Here is a 14744-nt window from a genome sequence, read left to right as displayed (position 1 = left end):
GCTAGTTCAAACTAGTAGCTCTTCTTACGTAAGACAAAAGTCAAGTTTCAGTTAAAAACTGATTTCTGGCCAGGCGCGGTGGCTCAAGCCTGTAATCCCAGCACTTTGGGAGGCCGAGGCGGGTGGATCACGAGGTCAAGAGATAGAGGCCAACCTGGTCAACATGGTGAAACCCCGTCTCTACTAAAAAATACAAAAAATTAGCTGGGCATGGTGGTGCGTGCCTGTAATCCCAGCTACTCAGGAGGCTGAGGCAGAAGAATTGCCTGAACCCAGGAGGTGGAGGTTGCGGTGAGCCGAGATCGCACCATTGCACTCCAGCCTGGGTAACATGAGTGAAACTCTGTCTCAAAAAAAAAAAAAAAAACTGATTTCTGATTAAAAATAAGACTTATTTCCTCTTACCCTAAAACACAGCTTTTTTCAAATTAGCATTATAGCTCATGTCCCATGGGGTAAAAATTGGTCATCTCAGCTTGAAACAGAGCCCTGAAAAACCTCTTACAAGCCAGTTTAAGGTTAGAAGGAGATAACAGAGTGGAGATACTGAAGCACTGGAATTAGTATTAAAAACTAAGAGGAAATAAACATGGAAAATGGTTTGACTCTTGCTTATGGCTACCAGAACCGTGCCTGGACTATACCTCCTTAGAAGAGATATTTAGGGCCGGGCGCGGTGGCTCAAGCCTGTAATCCCAGCACTTTGGGAGGCCGAGGTGGGTGGATCACGAGGTCAAGAGATCGAAACCATCCTGGTCAACATGGTGAAACCCCGTCTCTACTAAAAGTACAAAAAAAAAAAAATTAGCTGGGCATGGTGGCGAGTGCCTGTAATCCCAGCTACTGAGGAGGCTGAGGCAGGAGAATTGCCTGAACCCAGGAGGCGGAGGTTGCGGTGAGCCGAGATTGCACCATTGCACTCCAGCCTGGGTAACAAGAGTGAAACTCCATCTCAAAAAAAAGAACAGATATTTAATAAATCCAGCTTCAGCAAACAAAAGCAAAAGTGCCATCTGCTCAAGATATTTTTTCCCCAGGCAAACGGTAATCTAAAAAATATATTTTCTTTACTGACTTTAGCACTTTCCCCAAATCGATATTTCAAATTAGGTTAATTATATCCTCATTCTGCTACAGTATTGGATTCTACTATATCTTCCATTGTAAACAATTTTAAACAGAATTATCCTACTAGTAGTTTAACAGAGAAGTTTATTCAAATTCCATAAATGCCCTCCTCTTAAGCAATGTATTCTTTTGGGACACAGTATAAACTAATATTTCTAATAAGGTTCACTCTATAAATCATGGTGATAAAGCCTAGAGATGTTCTATAAACCTAGGTTTATCCTGCAGTAAGTAAAGATTTCCATGTATGCAGAACCTAACCAATTAAAATAAGGCAATCACTGCACAATATGTGACTCATTTGGGGTATTAAAAAACGCAACCACTACAAGGATTGTCAGAGGTCACAACAAACCTGGCTCTTTGACAGATTCAGCCTTCGATAATTGTGGTTTTTTTTCGGACTGTGTTAGCATTTCTTCCTCCAGTGGTACTTCTTTTTCCTTGGCATTTTTAGGAACTGGGATACTTTCAAAATAGCCTGAGTTCAGCAATTTAGACAGTAGATCTTTCATGTGTTTGTCTAAGAAAGAGTAATTAAGACTTAGTTATCACATGACCTCACCGAAAATTACTGGGAATAGAAATCCTAATTTTATTCTAGATGTAGTACATCATTACAATAGTTTACATTGATGTACATATAGTTTACAACAGTTCACATTGTCATGGTACTGACTGGAGAACTTGTTAGTGCCATGAAGAGTAAATATGCAGTCCATCTTTGTGCTGAATCAATATGATTTTAACAAGATCAGAATCTCAAAAGTTCAGCAAGTCACTTAAGTTTCTCTGGACCTCCATTTCTACCATTTGAAAAATGACTAAAAATCAGATATCCTCATCAAATATGTCACAAAAGCACATATCTATTCCCCGAGATGAAAAATAAGTCATTTTTCCTATCTGCTCCCAAGACATCACAACTAGCAACCACTCTATCTTCCCCAAGTAATTAAGGCTTTAGAGGAGTAAAAGTCAGTTCCTCAAAATCTACCTATTAGATAGGGTTAAAAAAAATACTATATTGGACAATCTCTATTAGATTACTAATATTATTAATCTATCAGAAAACCCTATCTTGTACAAACTCTGAAATATTTTTAAACTACAAAATTCCATCATGAAGATTTTACTCGAGTTATGCTGTTTGTCATTCCTACCACCTGACCATTTCATATTCAAGAAAAACCTTAAAATGATGCTAAGGTCACTATACTACAAATAGGTCTAAAGTTATTTTATTTTAAATATCCATTATAAACATAATCCCAAGCTAAGTAGAGCTCTGTACTTCATTTGAGTCTTACTATTCCTTTCATAGGAGTACTATGACATAAATTTTTTTTTTTTTTAAATATCAGCTTTCAGATATAATTTACAGGCACAATTCACCTACTTTAACTGTACAGTTTTAACAGATATTTAGTTGTGTTACCACCAGAACCATGATGTAGGCATTTTCATTAACCCAAAAAGTTCTTACTACCCCTTTTGCAATTAATCTCCTCCCCTGACCCCTCGAAAAACCATTCCATAATGCCTTTTCTAGAATTTCATATAAATGAAATCATACAATATGTACTCATTTTATGTCTGGCTTCTTTCACTCAGCATAATTATTTTGAGATTCATCCATGTTGTTACATGTATCAATAGTTCTGTCTCTTTTTTATTGGTGAATAGATTCCACTGTATGGGTATACTACATTTTATCAGTTTATCAGCTGAATAAAGCTTGTATGAGCATTTGTGTACAAGTACTTATATGAACACGTCTTCATTTATCTTAGGTACTAGAAGACCGATTGCTTAGCGTTAATAAGTATATGCTTCATTTTATTAACATACTGCCAAACTATTTTCTAAACTCATTTTGCATTCTAACCAAGAAATACATTTTTAATTTTGATTTAAGATTGAACAAACTTAGAAATCTTAAGATAGTTATAGATACTTGGATTTTTTTTAAAAAGGAAGCAATCACTGATAACAAAAATATTTACTACCATTTAATGAGTCTTCATTATTCTAAGCTAGTACACAAAGCTATGTGCTTTATGTCCAGTCATCTGTATTTGGTCATTGGCCAAAGTCTATTTAGGAAGCCAAAAGAACTCTCTTTCCATAGACCACTTCCAGATCAATAGACAACAATGTTTCAATAGACTATAAAATCATTCATATATTCTTAGGCTGATGTGGTAGATAAGCCTTAATGTTAACAATGTATAAATTTAAAACTCTTAAATAGAGCAGGTACTACCACGCAGAATAGAAAACGGAACCCCAAAATGATCAAGCTAGTGTTGAAGCCAGCACTTAGCTCTCTTTCCAAATCATATTGACTTGCCACTTCAAAACTCTCCCTGAATTCCATTTTAGTGAATAGGGTTATACAATAGCTGCTTTTAACAGAACTAAACAAAGGGATCATTCTCCCAATGAATATAATATTGTCAGACATGTAAGTTCTGATGGACTGACACAGTTTAGACCCTCAATATCATACTAAACTTCTAGACATAAAGTTTAGTATTTACTGCATAAGTCCAGAGTAGAGAAAACTCACATGTCGTTCCTACCACTGCTTTCTCACTACCTTCCAAAAGGTCCCAAAAGTACAAGGATGACTGCTCCATCTGGTCTTCAACACTGACAAGGAAAAGCAGCAGCAGAACAAAGTGGCTTTAGAAGTACATATATATGGAGCAGTACAATTTATGCAATATAACCCATTAACAGACAAGACATTCAAATGTTAATTTTGTCTTTTTGCTCTTGGGAAATAAAAAATTGAAATGTATACAAGGTGACTAAATGCCTGTTGCAGGATTTCAAATGTAAGACTTTTTCCTTAAAATAACTAAAATATGGATTTTGCCAAATAAAACTATTAAAGAATAGACCAAGAAGTATTTAAAGCTGCCAATGCAGTATCATTAGTTATTAGGTGTATTCCCTAAATAAAAGAACAGTGAAATGGAAACATTAAGAGCCGCATTTGACTTTAAAGAAAGCAGCTTATTTATTAGCAAATTACATTTTGCTCACATTTCATATATTAAAGTGAAGCTACATTCCCTGAACCCACAAAAGTGAAGGAAGCAATGTATAGATAATGATGATGGAGTAGACGATCAGCATGAGAATTAAAAAATATATGGCTATATATAGGTAATTAAGATTTCTATTAGGCTTCTTTCTGCTTAGTGACCGATTTCTAGTAACCATTGAAATGACTCTACTTTAGCATGGTTGATAAATATGAAGCTGGAACAGCCTGCATCTAACAAAGGAAGATCACAGCATCTGTCCCCTAGCTGATTTACTCCATCAAAACAGGAAGAGCAATGGATCACTGTGAGGGAAAAAAATCAGACAGCCCCAATTTGCAGGTTTTGTATTTTAAACTATTAAATGTATTTCTCAGTAGTTATTCACAGCATAATAAGAACACCAAATAATTTTTACTTTGAAACTTTAACGATACTGGCCAAGTTAAATCTTATTTACCTTTACTTAAGTATAGCAGGAGTAAGAAGGCTACTCTGAGAAAATTATTTTAAAAGTTTTAGAAATAGATATAATATTATATTGGTACAGGATTAAAATTTGATGCTCAAGACATCATTCTTAAAAAAATCAGTATTACAATAAAGAAGCATGTTAATGAGACCATTCAAATTTACTTTCCTTACAGACAATCCGTCAACCCTGTCAGAATCTGGGCCAGCCAACGTTTCCCATACTGAATCAAATTATTGCTTTCTTAATTTCTCTCTCTCTCTCCCCCCAGCCCACTAACACACACACACACACTCTCTCTCTCTCTCTCTCCCCCTCTCTCTCTCTCATACACACATACACAAATACACACCCCTAAAAAGCTAAAGTGTCAAGTGTTCCATTTCAGGAAAGTCTTTTCATTAGCTTACCTCAGACTTTCATTTCTTTCAGGGCAGGTCAGTTTTGAAAACTTAATGAGGTAGTCAAGTTCTTTTGAAGGCAAATACACTGCACCATTCAAACCCCCTTTGAAGTCTTTTTGTACATGTTCCTGTGTCAAGTTCTGTAATACATACTGAACTTGAAGTATAGTTCGAAGCTTTTTCTTCTCAGCCTCAAGTTTTAACATGTGCTCCCTTCTCTGGGCCTTCTTCTGCGCTTTTAGTAGCTGTTAAAACAAATGGCTAATTAAGGTTAACAATTCTCTACCATCCCATATAAGCAATAAATGTTCTACAAAGTCTAAACCCAAAAGTGCTGAGATGAGATGACAAATTACATGACTGTCACACTACCAGTTTAATCTGTCTCCTTTTTGAGCTAAATAAGTCACTGAGTAATAAACTGGTTTGTTGCAGGTAACCAGGGCCAAGGGTGTCCAATATCTGACTCTCAAATCCAGAGTGTCTAGTACCTCTAAGATCACCATGATGAAAGTGAAGTCCGAATCATTCATATCCATATTCATTTCAATATTTTACTCTTCCACATTTATATATATCAATTCTTTCTGGGCCTTTTAGGGTTTTTTTTTAATCTCAAATTCCAAGGGAAAAAATATTCAAACTAAAATGGTCAGTTTTCAATCAACCAAAGAAAGCATAAGGAATCGAAAAGCTAACAGACATAAAATGTCTTCCAAATGTAATGCCAAAAACCAGCCAGAGCAAACGTGTTACTTTTTTTAAGAAGTAAAATTAAGCATTTTTTAAATAATAATTTGCTCCGTCAGTCTGGATGGAGCTATAACCTCCAATATTTAGCTGATTGTAGATACAGAAAATTAATGGAACTTAGGTTTTTCTTCAGGCCTTGCACAGTGGTGCACACCTATAATTTCAGTCCTTCGGGAGTCCAAAGAGGGTGGATCACCTGAACCCAGGAATTGAAAAGCAGCCTGGGCAACATGGCAAAACCCTCTCTCTACAAAAATTAGCTGGGCATGGTGTGTGTGTGTCTATAGTTCCAGCTACTCAGGAGGCTGTGGGAGACAGATCGCTTGGTCCTGGGAGGTCAAGCCTGCAGTGAGTGGTGAGAGTACCACTACACTCCAGCCTGGGCAACAGAGTGAGATCCTGTCTCAAAAAAAAAAGTTTTCCCTCCAAAAATTTGTGTATGCAGATTGAACAACCTTGGATCTACTCTAAAGCTCAGAACTATAATACCTTAAAAGTCTGACATAATATTCAAGAGTCCCAGAAGTGGCTTGCCATTTAACTCAAAAGTATTATCTTTCCATGAAGAAACCTAAAAGATCTTCCCCCCCCATAGACTTTCTGATTGTAACATTTCCATCATATTGGCTATTTCGTAAGGTGTGAAGATTAGAATACAAAAATAAACAATAAGATTTTTTCCTACCGATGGGTCAAAGTACTTTGATATAGCATCAATATTTTAAATTATATAACAGAGATGTTCATAAATCCTAACAGATTAAAATTAGGGGAGAAAACCTCAGGAAAAACATTCACTGTATCATAATTAAACCCTTTCAAGGGGATGTGGAAGGAACATAGTAAATTTGATTTGTGCTACTGCTGGGAACAGAAAGATAATGAGTAAGGATAAAATGTTGAGAATGAGAAATAGACTGGTTGAAGGTTGCCATGGGCAAGCACATTTTCTCTGATGGGAAAGGCTCAGTAAGGCTTTTTCCAAGAACTCTGTATAGACTGTATCAATAACACCAAAACTATAGGATTCTTTGATCCTGCTTGAGAGAAGAAAAGAGGATGGAGGTGGCACTCCTAGCTCTCCAAGACACTGGGTTTCTCTTGGTCAGAGTTTCATCATGGTATAGGGAAAAGCAACTGATTCACAAGGCATCTTGAGACAATTATATCACATGATTATCACAGATTTATCTTCACCTGGTCTTCCAAGGTTGGATTGGGTGGTCTTATGGGCTCATGCCACCTTGAACTTCCCCTATCAAAGCAATTTTGGGTTTCTTGTTTGTTTTTGAGACACAGTGCCATTATGCCATCCAGGCTGGGGTGCAGTGGCACAATCAAGGTTCACGCAGATTCAACCTTCTGTACGCAAGCAATCGTCCCACCTCAGCCTCCTGAATAGCTGGAACCACAAGTACATGCCACCATGCCTAACTATTTTTTTTTATTTTTTATTTTTATAGAGATCAAGTCTCCCTATGTTGCCCAGGCTGGTCTCAAACTCCTGAACTCAAGTCATCCCCCTCCCAAAGGGCTAGGGTTATAGATGTAAGCCACCATGCCTAGCTATTTTTTCTGTATCTGCATCCATGACGACAGGGACTACATCTACTGTTCACCAATATTCACTAATACTCAGCACAGAGCCTGACATATAACAGGGCCTCAAATTTTTGTTAAATAAAATTAAGTGTCAAGAAAGTCCCCCAGATCATGATCAGATGTCATGAAAAGCCATGGAATACAGCCAATTTCTCCTTTAGATGGAAATTAGGAAGGTGGGTTACATTGTTCTCTTTTTCCAGCTGAGGACCAGTTTGGAAAGGAAAATCTAAGTAGTAAAGCATTCACAATCAATAGTACTCAATGATAGAATTGGTTTTCTTAAGACTCAGAATGATGAATCCCTACCAGGAGACAGAGCTCATCTCATGAAGACAAAGCAGAATGTGACAAGGTTGAAAAGAAAGACTTCCGCCGGGCGCGGTGGCTCAAGCCTGTAATCCCAGCACTTTGGGAGGCTGAGGTGGGTGGATCATGAGGTCAAGAGATCGAGACCATCCTGGTCAACATGGTGAAACCCCGTCTCTACTAAAAATACAAAACATTAGCTGTGCATGGTGGCGCGTGCCTGTAATCCCAGCTACTCAGGAGGTTGAGGCAGGAGAATTGCCTGAACCCAGGAGGCGGAGGTTGCGGTGAGCCGAGATCGCGCCATTGCACTCCAGCCTGGGTAACAAGAGTGAAGCTCCGTCTCAAAAAAAAAAAAAAAAAAAAAAAAAAAAAGACTTCCAACTTTAATTTGAAGGGAAAAAAAGAAAATGTTCCACAAACTACAAAACTGGTTATGATAGGACATTTTTGACAAAATAAAAATTTTAAAGAGGAACTTACAAAAAATTTCCAGGAAAAAGAAAGAAAAAAACTCAAAGGTACTGCCAAGCACCTTTTAGGGTCTTGATTCAGTCAGGCAACCTCCAAAGTACTTTATCATGTAACCTAAAATGAAAGTAAATCTCAAACACAGGCAAGAAAAATTAGTTTCATGGATATTAACAAAATTTGGTGAGTTGGGAGCTACCTCTAGACTACAGCATCACAGAGGAAAAAAATAGAAAAGACACTATATTCATGGTATAGAGAAAAAGTATCTAGGGCCATATCTTGGCTCTACCACTTACTGGACACATGACTTTGAATTAGTTCCTTTTACTTAAACGTAAAACCCGAAACTATAAATACCCTAGAAGATAACCTATGAAATACCATTTTGAATATAAGAACTGGCTAAGATTTCAAATTTCAAAACAAATATGCCAAAAGTAATCACAACAAATGCAAAAACTGACCAGTTAGACTAATTGAACTTAAGACCTTCTATATAGCAAAAGAAACCATTAACAGAGTAAAGAGACAACCTACAGAATGGGAGAAAGCTTTTGCAAACTGCATCTGACAAAAAAACTAATATCCAGTATCTATAAGGAACTTAAATAAATTTACAAGAAAAATAAACATTAAAAAATGGGCAAAGGACATGAATGGACACTTTTCAAAAGACATATACGGGGCCAAAAAGCAGATGAAAAAAAACTCAACATCATTGATCATTAGAGAAATGCAAATGAAGATCACAATGAGATGCCATCTCACACCAGTCAGAATGGGTGTCACTAAAAAATAATAAAATGACAGATGCTGGCAAGGTTGCAGAGAAAAGGAATGCTTAAACACTGTTGATGAGAGTGTAAATTAATCCAACAATTGTGGAAAGCAGTGTGGTGATTCTTCAAAGAGCTAAAACCAGAACTACCATTTGACCCAGCAATCCCACTACTAGATATATATCCAAAGGAATATAAATCATTCTATCATAAAGACACATGTATGTGTATGTTCATTACAGCATTATTCACAATAGCAAAGACATGGAATCAATCTAAATGCCCATCAATGACAGACTAGATAAAGAAAATGTGGTACATATACACCATAGAATGCCATGCAGCCGGCCAGGCGCGGTGGCTCAAGCCTGTAATCCCAGCACTTTGGGAGGCCGAGGCGGGTGGATCACGAGGTCAAGAGATCGAGACCATCTTGGTCAACACGGTGAAACCCCGTCTCTACTGAAGCTACAAAAAATTAGCTGGGCATGGTGGTGCGTGCCTGTAATCCCAGCTGCTCAGGAGGCTGAGGCAGGAGAATTGCCTGAACCCAGGAGGCGGAGGTTGCGGTGAGCCGAGATTGCGCCATTGCACTCCAGCCTGGGTAACAAGAGCGAAACTCCGTCTCAAAAAAAAAAAAAAAAGAAAAAAAAGAAAAAACAACTATTGGGCCCCAGGCTTAGTATCTGGGTGACAAAATAATCTATACAACAAATCCCCATGACATGAGTTTACCTATATAGCAAACCCGCATACATATACTCCTAAACCTAAAAGTTTTCTTAAGAAAGAATAAGTTACTTTTGCTCTGAGTCTCAGATTCCTGATCCGTAAAATGGGACTATTTATAGCAACTTCTCAGACTATTGTAAAAACCAAGTGGAACTGCATAGGTGATTGGCAAAAGGTAGGCATTTTTCTAACTTTTTAAATCTAAAAATAAGAAAAGAATACCATGTATTAGAAAAATATAAACCTGAATGAAAAACTAAATTGTTACTGGGTAACTCTGAGTAAAGACAAAAACAGAAAATTTTAAACATTATAAAAGTACACTTCTAATCGTTCTTGTAATCCTTCTTAGCCAAGAATTAAGATGGTTAAACGTCTCCAGCCTAGAAAAATTTTTCTGATACCAGAGGAATGGAGGACAGAATTCTAGTTAACTATAAAGAAAACAGGCCAGAGCGATTGCTCACACCTGTAATCCCAGTACTTTGGAAGGTCAAGGCAGGAAGATCCCTTCAGCCCAGGATTATAAGCCAGCAGTGAACTATGATCACACCACTGCACTCGAGGCTGGGTCAGAGACCAAGACCTTGTCTCTGAAAATAATTTTTAAAATGTTTTAAAAATTAAAATATCCAAAAAATAGAAGAGATTATCTTATGAGGCATGCTCTCCACCCTAGGAATGAATTTATTTAAAAATGTCCTCAATTGCTGAAACATGACCTTTAAAGGACCTTCTAATGCTAAGATCCTGAAAAAGTAAAGAATACTTCATTAAAAAGTATTTAAAATTTCTTATTAATTACTGATTAAATTTATCAGAGATAAAGTTTGGACTGCCAACATAGAGAACCTAACAAGTAGTAAGGCCAGATTTAACTCTATTTAACATATGTCATTAATTTTCCTGTTAATAATTTTCATGCTTTCAAAAAGACTACCGATTCTGTTGTCTCATATGTTAAATAATGTGAAAGAAGCCTATCTTATACAAATTTACAAGCCTATATTCTAAAATACCTTTAATAAATATACTTTTTCAAAAGTTTTGATTCCCTTTCTCAATGATTTAATTCTATAATTAAATAACATACATTAGATAACTAATGTTTTATTCACAATGTCTCATATTCATATGCCATTTGTGTTCCCCCTTGAGACTATGGAAATACGAAAAAACTAGTTCTCCAACAGTTACCCTCAACCCTCCATCGCAATAAAATATCAGCAGAAATTAGATGAATGGTAATCAAACACCGTTATTAGACACTGACACACGGACATTTTCTCCAAGGTCAGTGGTTAAAACTGGTTTCAGGAAAAAGCAAAGAAAACATACTCACATCTAGGCTCAACCCAGAAAAGGTTTTCTGAAGCTCCTTGGCAAATTCCAAATTATGTAGCACTTCTTCATATTTTTCTACTGCTTCCTACCAAATAGGATAAGAAAACATCAATTTTCTGACTGTTTAAATACAAAATATGTGAAAATAAGTGTTTCTTAAATACAGTAGAAGAGATTTAAGACCTTACAGCTATTTACTATACATACACAAGAAAGCACTTGTCTAAAGAAAAAGGAGAAAGTATTAATACAAGTTACATTAAGTTGTATTTAAAAATTCAATTCTAATGCCAGAAATTCAATTTTGTATTAGAAATCTGAGTCCTAATTTTATCCTATCTATAAAGTCTAAGATCAGAGAAGCCTGTTGGTTTTAATAGCACTGAGCCAATAGGATTTCTCTGTTAATAGTCATTCACTACCCAAACGTATTACACAGTAGCATGGTATTGAACAGATGAACAGGCAACTTCAAGATATTTATAATATGGTGGAAAAGACTTAGAATAATTACCTATAACAGACAAAAATAAATAAGTATTCTAACAAACAATATGCAACGTCCTACAGGAAATTTAAAGGAGCAAATTTTTTTTTTTTTTTTTAATTTCCCAGATGAACAAAATTGACAGAAAAGAGGGGAGCATTTCATGGGACTTTAACTCAAATCTCTACGGAAAAGAGAAAGGACCAATCTGAAACAGAAGATGGAGAACCTGCACTACCAGATAAATACATATTATAAAGCCTCAGCAATTAAAATAGTAAAGTATTCCACTCCAAGGTATCTGCCCAAAAGAAATGAAAACATGTCCACATAAAGACTTGTGTGCAAATGCATACAGCAGCATAATGGCCTAAAACGAAAACAATCCAAATATCCAGCAACTGGTAAGTGGATAAACAAAATGTGGTACACCCATGCAATGAAATATTAGCCAGCAATAGAAACCAAAGAAATACTGATAAATACTATAACAGGGATAAACCTAAAAATTATTATGCTAAGTAAATAAGCCAGATCCAGAAGACCATTTTATGTGAAATGTAAGAAAAGACAAATTTATAATGATAGAAAGTAAATCAGGGGACAAAAAAGAGGATTATAGGAATACTGTAAAATGAGATTGAGCTAACAGTTTGGTAACTCTACAAATTTACCATAAACACTGAAATGTAAAGTTAGAGTGGGTTTACTTTGTGTTAAGTACATTTTTTTAATAATGTTGAAAAAAATAGGCTGATATTATATTTATAAAGGTATGGAACAATAAGAACTCCTATGTAATACCAGTATTACTATAAATTGGTACAATAATTTTGGAAAACAGTTCAGCATTTTTAACTATGAAGTTAATCCTGAGCACACCCAATAGTCTAATAAGAGACATATACCATGGGAAAAAAAAAAATCTTACTCCGGTTTGTCAATAACACCTATAAGATTCCTCAAAGTAAAATTCTTCATAGTGACCAAAAAAAAAAAAAAAAAAATCCCTCAAGCATCCATTTATTCACAGACTGAAACTAAATGAGAGAACCAAATTAAATACAGACACTTGCATTGATACAAAAATACTAAATATAATGAGTGAAAAATACAACCGCAGAATATATAGCATGATATGATACCGCTTATTATAAGGTACAAAAAAGCAACTCTGACAGATTTAAGGGCAGTGAAAAAAAAAATGCTTTTAAAAGCAAGGGAAAAGTTCAGGGTCATGGTTACAGGAAAGAGAAAGTACCACACCAGAAAGGAGTCTTAACACTGTTGGAAACATACTGTTTGAGAGTGGGTTCTGGTGCTTGCTTTATTATGTGTTATAACTTATATGGAATATATTGTTTCAGCCACGTATTTTTTTTTTTTTGAGACGGAGTTTCGCTCTTGTTACCCAGGCTGGAGTGCAATGGCACGATCTCGGCTCACCACAACCTCCGCCTCCTGGGTTCAAGCAATTCTCCTGCCTCAGCCTCCTGAGTAGCTGGGATTACAAGCACACGCCACCATGCCCAGCTGAATTTTTGTATTTTTAGTAGAGACGGGGTTTCACCATGTTGACCAGGATGGTCTCGATCTCTTGACCTCGTGATCCACCCGCCTCGGCCTCCCAAAGTGCTGGGATTACAGGCTTGAGCCACCGCGCCCGGCTCAGCCACATTATTTTATAATAAAAAGGTTTAGAGATTTTCCTGCTACAGAAACAAGAATGAGTAGATAACATTACCAGGATACACAGTCCTCAGAGGAATGTAAAACTATAAAGAAATACTCCTCCGTATCCACTCCTGAATGGTATTAACTTTGACTCAAGAAAAGCAGCATCAGCTGGGAACTACCTCAACTTTCCATCACCTAATGTAGACCTATCCTTTCATTCTTCCATTTTTACTAAGTGAAGAAGGTATCCCCTTCTACCTGTGCCCTAGATCCTACTGAATTCTGCCTTCATATAAAACTTAAAGATTCTCTCTTTAATGTCTTCTAGCAGAGAGAGCTGCTCCCTCTCTATTGATGCTGAAATCAGCATTTTAAAAGGTAAAGTTATCCCCAATCTAAATAAGAAAAATTAAAAGTTCTTCTGTGACAACTACTTCCCTCCAGCCTTAGACAAATTTCAAGTGTTTTCAGTTTCCAGCTCTTTAGACCTCATCAACCTGAACTCCATTTCTGCCATTCCACCAGAACTGTTTTAGCTGAAGTTAACAACTGTCAATGCCATCCTTCAAATCTATGGATCTTTTACAGCTCTCATTTTGTTGACTTACTAGCAGCCTTCAAAATAAAGGCACACTCCTGCTCTACAAACATTCTTGTTTTTCCTAACACTAAACTTCCATTTCTCCAGCTGCTAATTTACTAGCAAATTTTCCATTAACTACTCTCACCTGTTTTTAGCACCTGTAAAATAGGAGTAATAGAATCTACCTAACAGATACTGTATAATTTAAATGACTGCATATGTATAAAGCACTCAGAATGATGACTGACCCTAATAAGCACTCTGTATTTTTAGCCATTATTGTTCAAACATTAAATGTCAGAATTCCTCAGGATTCTGTCCTAGGTTTCTCTACTCTGTTTTCTATACTCTCACCCAAGACAGTCTTATCTTCTCTAAAGATTTCAAGTAGCAGTCATACAGGTGATGTTTCTAACAGCTAAACTTCACACTCGACCCATTTACCTGCACACCTGGTACCAGACATTGATGTCTCACAGGCACAATAAAATCAAGAGTACAAAATTGAGTCTTTATCCTACTCCACCCTCCCAAAACCTCCTGCCCCCCATGCTCCCAAGTTTAATAAATGGTTTTGCCATCCATCCAGTGTTCAAGCAAGAAACCTGAAACCACTGTCAGCTCTACCCTCTACTCCTACATCCAGTTACCAAGCCATGCTGATTTTACCTCTCAAATTCAGCTACTATATTCAAGTCCCTCTGCCATTGCCTTAGTAGGGCTCCCATAATCATTCACCTAGACTACAGGCAACTCTTTTCTAATTTCCTTACATCCATAAACCATCTGCAAACCATACTTCACACTGCAATCAAAGTGATGTTTAAGTAAAAATCTGTAGTTGTTGTTCCCTGCTTAAACATATCTATACCATTTCTGATGCCTTTGGGAAAAAGCAATTTTCAAATGGTATACAACAACCTATATCCTCAAGTTTCATCACC

The 14744-nt window shown here is 36.5% G+C and overlaps 1 protein-coding gene across 27 annotated transcripts in view; it reads right to left on the bottom strand.

The window, feature by feature from the left end:
• The window catches only part of CAPRIN2 (caprin family member 2), a 50447-nt gene that overhangs the window by 23779 nt on the left and 11924 nt on the right, over window positions 1–14744 (bottom strand). For 26 of the 27 annotated variants that reach the window (XR_004265503.1, XM_032268562.1, XM_032268569.1 and 23 more), the window contains 4 exons: window positions 11052–11138; window positions 5067–5305; window positions 3701–3783; window positions 1484–1651 (listed from right to left, as the gene is read on the bottom strand). Coding sequence is in view for 26 of the 27 variants with exons in the window: in XM_032268562.1 (XP_032124453.1) it covers window positions 1484–1651; window positions 3701–3783; window positions 5067–5305; window positions 11052–11138 (577 nt within the window). In the remaining variant the exon portion in view is untranslated. The remainder of the gene's footprint in view (window positions 1–1483; window positions 1652–3700; window positions 3784–5066; window positions 5306–11051; window positions 11139–14744) is intronic. The other variant, XM_032268570.1, reaches the window with a different exon arrangement.

The sequence above is a fragment of the Sapajus apella genome, unplaced genomic scaffold (assembly GCF_009761245.1).
Source record: "Sapajus apella isolate SASKATOON/1434 unplaced genomic scaffold, GSC_monkey_1.0 scaffold183, whole genome shotgun sequence".
NCBI lineage: Eukaryota > Metazoa > Chordata > Mammalia > Primates > Cebidae > Sapajus > Sapajus apella.
The sequence above is the reverse complement of the archived record's forward strand: the minus strand, read 5'-3'. Positions and strand labels throughout refer to the sequence as shown.